The sequence below is a fragment of the Teleopsis dalmanni genome, chromosome 2 (assembly GCF_002237135.1).
Source record: "Teleopsis dalmanni isolate 2A chromosome 2, ASM223713v2, whole genome shotgun sequence".
Taxonomy (NCBI): Eukaryota; Metazoa; Arthropoda; class Insecta; order Diptera; family Diopsidae; genus Teleopsis; species Teleopsis dalmanni.
Window position 1 is genome coordinate 69,299,201 of NC_051847.1, and position 6,000 is coordinate 69,305,200.

The 6,000-nt window shown below is 30.5% G+C and overlaps 1 protein-coding gene across 1 annotated transcript in view; it reads left to right on the plus strand.

Moving 5' to 3' along the window:
* The window catches only part of LOC119674785 (transient receptor potential cation channel trpm-like), a 42,257-nt gene extending 37,386 nt beyond the window's left edge, over positions 1 to 4,871 (plus strand). The window contains exon 12 of the mRNA XM_038085940.1: positions 3,658 to 4,871. Coding sequence (XP_037941868.1) covers positions 3,658 to 4,773 — 1,116 coding nt within the window. The 3' untranslated portion in view covers positions 4,774 to 4,871. The remainder of the gene's footprint in view (positions 1 to 3,657) is intronic.
* The last annotated feature ends 1,129 nt before the right edge of the window (positions 4,872 to 6,000 follow it).

Sequence of the window (6,000 nt, forward strand, 5' to 3'; positions counted from 1 at the left end):
AAAGTTTCCAACAACTAACAAAAAATTAATAGAATATCTGACATCTTACTTTTTTACTTATTTGACCCACCCATTTGACTTACAACTCATTTTTGATTTTCGAGTTGACTTAATGCTTTTTTGCGACAACTGTTGCCTTCTTCTGTTATCGGATTACTAAGACGACTTTTTTCTCCAACTGCCAGCTATCTGCCAGACTTTTTCTCCAAGCCAGCTATAATATTAATTTTTGTAAAACTAAAAGAAAATTAAAACTAGAAAGGAACCATATATAATAATTGTTATATAAATAAGTCTTTGGAAAATAAATATATAAAAAATACTTAATTTCAATTTGTGCTCAGTAATTACAAAGTGTCACATGCATCGATGAAACATATACCTTCTGCTAAAAAAGTACTCGGATTTTGTAAATAAAACACAAATTTAAATTTTATTCCAAATTTATTTTATCTCCTTCAAAATGTGCTCCTTCTGAAGCGACGCTTAATCCAATCTTCCATACACTTTTCGTAGGCCCGTGAAGATATGGCTTTTAGTTCCTTCAGCGAATTCTCTTTTACCAATTCAATCGACTCAAAACGCTTACCACGAAGGGACAATTTCATTTTCGGGAACAGGAAAAAGTCACACGGCGCCAGATGTGGCGAATATGGTGCCTGAGCGATGACAGTGATGCCGTGTTTGGTCAAAAAATCGCGTACACCAAGAATTTTCCATAACAAAAATCACTAAATCCACTTTAGATAGTTTCACATTAACAGCTGCTGTAAACAAACTAATTGACAGATGGCGTTCTAATTTGTACTATATGTCAAGAAAAGGTGTACCAACATAACAAAAAAAAAAAATTTGAAAAAAGTCTATTACTTAAAGAGTAGTTAACAAACAACAAAATCCGGGTACTTTTTGAGCAGAAGTTATATTAAAATAGGCCAGTTGGTTTAAGTATATCACATTCCAGCGCACTTTCACTTATTAGGTTAATAATTATCATTAATTTTTCGATTTAATAAGTACATTATCTCAAATCGAGTTTTATTGAAAAATATAAATCAACAATAATGACTTCAAATAGAAATTACTCATTAGCACCAGTACTACTTCTGTGGGTAAATAGTAACCGCAAAACTTCACTAATTGCTTTCATTAACCTCAGGTAATTGAACAATAAAATTTTGGTCGCCGAGCTATCACCGCCGTTTGTGGTCACTGCGGTGTAATCATTTTATGTCAAGCCACCACATTTTCCGATGGATGAAAAAATATTTTGTTTGTTTTTGCAAACTGAATGCTATCATGAACGCCTGTAAATATTGGTTTAAAAAATGCCACTTAAATTCATTTCCATCTTCAAGCACTTGCAGGAAAAACAGTTTTTGGAAAAATAATAGTAGATGTTTTCACAAAAGTATTGAATAACAAAATAATATTCGTAAAGCTTATTTTCATTTTGTGTTATTTTTTAATATTCGGAACGAATATCAACTATCAAAATTCGTTATTGTGATTTTGATCAAATTTACATACATTCACCGACGTCTATTCAAAGTCAATAACTGCATTCACGGTCTGATATTTTATACGAGTACGAGTAGTTGCAAAAAGAAAACATTTGAAAAGTTTCTACCTTTACGATTCTCTGATAAAAGTGCAATCAATTCTAATTTCATGATATTCAACGGAAGGAAGTCTTGAAATAATTTTCAATAAAAACAAACTGGTTTCACTAAAAGTTGAGATGCAATTTTTTAAATTGATTTAAAAAACTTACACTAGACTAAACATTTTCATAAGATTTATGTTTAATATAAAAAAGATACCTGAAAAACAGTTTATAGTCTGCAGTTAGTTGCATTTGGTGAAAAGTTGCTATGAATCGATTTAAACATTAAATTTTCTTGAAAAAGTTTATTGAAATAAGTGTCCAAATTTTACTGAATTTTACTGAATTTTTTATTATTCAAATTCTTTTTTTTTTTTGCGTCTCAGATATATCTTTCAAATTCAATACCCTATACACTTATATTTTTTTCATTAGACAAATATTATTCCTATAATATAGTTTATTTAATCTTGTTATAGTAGACAGTAATATATGAAAAAAATTGTCAATAAGCAGTTCGAAAACCATAGTTAAAACACAATACTCCCGATTGATTGATTTTTATATATTAACAGTTCCTCTATTTCTTCAAACCATTCAAATAATATAATTTGTCTAATGGTAAATCAAGTTTTTCAATTAGTTTTTTTTTTTCAAATTGAACAAATCTTTTTACTATAGTCATTATTGTGTTTTTCAGGCGGAGATAATCGCTATTAGGAAAGCTATAACTTATCTAATAGTGGATAATGTGTTTTATAGATATATATTCATACTATCATATACTTTAAAATCCTGGAGTTCAGTCCAATTTAATCCAGAACAAGTTTTGACTGCTACACATCTCTGAACGAAATGTCGACGCAGTTAAAATTTCTCTAATCTACATTCCCGATTACAGGGTTATTTTGGGCAAATGCTAAGTGTACGAACTACCTAGACCAGGTGTTTTAAGAAATCACTCGGATCATCTTAATAATCTGGACATATTTCTGACATTATTCACTTTATTACTGATTTCTTACTGTGCTGAACTTTTTAATTAAAGATGGAAAAACTTAACGATAAGTAGGTATCGGTATACAATTTGACTACATTCTGTTAAAAATAAATTCAATACTCTCATTGAGATGCGCCGTAGAGATATCAGTCTTGTGATAGGTTTACTCACAGTTCATTGTAGATTAGAAATCCAGACTAAAAGATTAAATCTCCCTTGCAATTATATCTGCCGCAGTTGTAGAGAGGACGATAAGTGTGTATTTCATCTGTTTTGTTCTTGCTCGGCACATGTGCGATGTCGTCTTTCAAATCTAGGATCCTCCTTTTTGAAGGAACTTGGTAAACTGTAACCTTCTATTAAAAAGTATTCTAAGTATTCTATTCAGGATTAGTTGTTTAAATCCTAAAAAGAACACAAAACGAAACGAAGGTACATTATACTCTTATTACTAGGCAAAGCATTACTTATAAAGCCGTCTGCATGAAGGTAACGCAAAAGAATATGCTAACCCGCTAAATTTTTCTCTTATTTATCCAATTAAAAATTCAAATACTTACTAATAATTAACTGTTAGTTACTTGAATCATTTGGATGACTAAACCAATAGAAAGTTCCAAAGACGATTGTCGATGAATATTTGGCGATAAAGCTATATCCGCATACCAATAATTCATACTATAGAAATTTTATTGGATTTGAAAGTTTTTTCAATATTGTCTTGTTAAGTTTTTAAATAGGAAAAAAATATTTTTATTTTCTATGAGAATACTAATTTATATACATTATACAAACGTTTTTGCTATTAACACTCCATGATATTACATTTCTCTTCCTTCATTTTTATTTTGCATAATTGTAAATATTTTACTTATATACATATTTTTGGCATAATCTCCAAACCTATTTTTTATTTCAAAATCATATTGCTAATTTCGCCATCATTAAGATATTTAGTTAAAATCTTTCTTCATTTGTTCCTTCTCTTAGTATTGTAACTTAATTACATGTACATTTGTCTAATTATGACTTCTATTTTCTTGATTTTCAGACCGGTATATCCATTGACTACAGCCACCGTTATCCGTTGCGCCGCGAGACCGCTATTGAGCTATCACCCTCTAAGCCATCGGCAGAGGGTGATGTTATAGGTTGTTCAGGTAGTAGCGACACAAGCGGGGCAGGTAGCGCTGGATATACCTGTACGGCAGCCACAATAACTACGGGTCAAAGTGGTTTCGAAATACGAAACGAAAGACCCTGGCATCGAAACTCATCAATGGAACAGCAACAATCATATCAATCACCAGTGGTACCAACACGTGCCACAAGTGAATTCCTTAATGCACCATACGAAAGTTCACATCGGCTATTTAAAAAATCAAGTGAAAGCTTACAAAAGAATTCAAGCACAGAAACTGATTATTCTGCACATCCATATCGTTTCATCAAACAAAGCTCAAATGATACAACAACATCGATGACTGGTTCCTATAATATCGATAATATATCGCTGGCACCTGAACTTTCTTTAGATGCTGGCGATTCACCATCACAAATGCAAAGTCAAACAACAGTACCAACTGTTGTGGAAACTATCGCTGTCAGTACAACGCGTGCAGCTGGTGGCACTAGCAGTAGTGGTTATGCTAGTGGTGTCGTTAGCACTTCAGGACGTTATCAACCGATACGTACATCATCCGTTGGTGCTGCTGATCTCAGACGCCGACGCGGTGAATGTACAAGTTCCTTAGATATCGGGACTTCGGCGATAATGTCACAAGTGCAGCCACCACCACCACGTGCACTGCAATTGAAGAAACAGTTTAGCTTGGATCAAGGTAAGCAGCAACAAACACCAACTGCTACACATGCAGATACGAGTAGTTCAAGTGCTGCTATAACAAAGCCTACACCAGCCAAACTAAGTTCCTCACTCAAACCACCACCACCGGCTGGTAAATTGGGTCTTAATGTGCTTAACGAAAGCAGTTCCAGCACAGAAGAATCAAAAGATGGTGACCTGACTGGTGCAGCTGGTGGTTTGTTGACTATACCACAGATAAGTACGCATAATGTACAAGATGAAATAGCCAAATTATCATTAAATATAAAGAGTAGCACTGAATCCGAGAAGGATCCACCGTACAATGAGACAATGTGCTAAATAGCATTGCCGTGGCAAACTTAGATGAAATACTAGAGCTCAATAGAATTTTTGTTTTTATAAATGTTTTGAAATGTAAATAAATGTTAATGCGTGTGTGTGTGTTTGTTGCTATATAAAATTTTTTTCGATTTTAATGCCATTTTTTTTAAAATTAGTGTGTAGTTTAAGCATAGTTTTTTTATATAATGTTTAGATACTTTTATAAATGAATTTTTTTAGTATTGCGATTAGAAAATTAAAAAAAAATTTCATTCATTAAAATCCATCGGCTTTTTTTTAATAATCTTTCATCGTAGTTTAGAACTCTTGATTGTTTAGCAAAGAATATAAAACATTTTATTATAAATATATATTGAAAAATATAGTATAATTTAAATATGCTTAAAATATATATATTTTTTTAAATAGAAGAAAAAATTAATATTTTATTAATTAATTTAAAATATTCAAGCCACCGCAATACTTTCTCTGTTATCACGAAACAAATTAATGAAATTTGAATTGAATATGTCATAAAAAAAAAAAAATTATAATAGAGTAAAAACTCTCTTATTAAGCAAGAGTCCATTCAAACAGAGTACCCGGACAAATAGAGTTAAGTTGTTTGAAAAATTGAAAAAAAAATTGGTCTTAAAAAAATGTTCACCACATAGGAGAGTTTTAACTATAATCTTTTAATACAGAACTAACCTAGTTCTTTTTACTATTTGTTTAGATAAAAAATGTAAAAATATTTTATTTCTAATGTAAATTTAACATAACGACTTAATTTGAATTTGTTAACAGAACTTAATTAATTAATTAATTAATTTCGATACAGAATTTTTAAAATTTATTCAACTCTTTTATTTGATACAGATTTTTTGTCATATGTTATAAAAATTTTAATTATAAATTTTAGTATTTATTCATAAATTTATTTACTTAACAAAAAATATGTGATTAATGTGATTTTTTTGTTTATTTGATACTGTTATATATGTGAAACTTTAAATAATGCAATATTTAAATTATATTTGAAAAAGCAATCTATATTCATATATACCTAAAAAATAGCAGAGTTACTACTATTCTAAATATAATTATATAATTTTCCTTTGGAATTTGATGACAAAGCCAGGATGACGGATGAGAATAAGACAATAATAACTTGTCATAAGAAAGATAACCATAATTGGTTATACTACAGAAAGCAACTGGATTGCGTACGAGAACATTACGCAT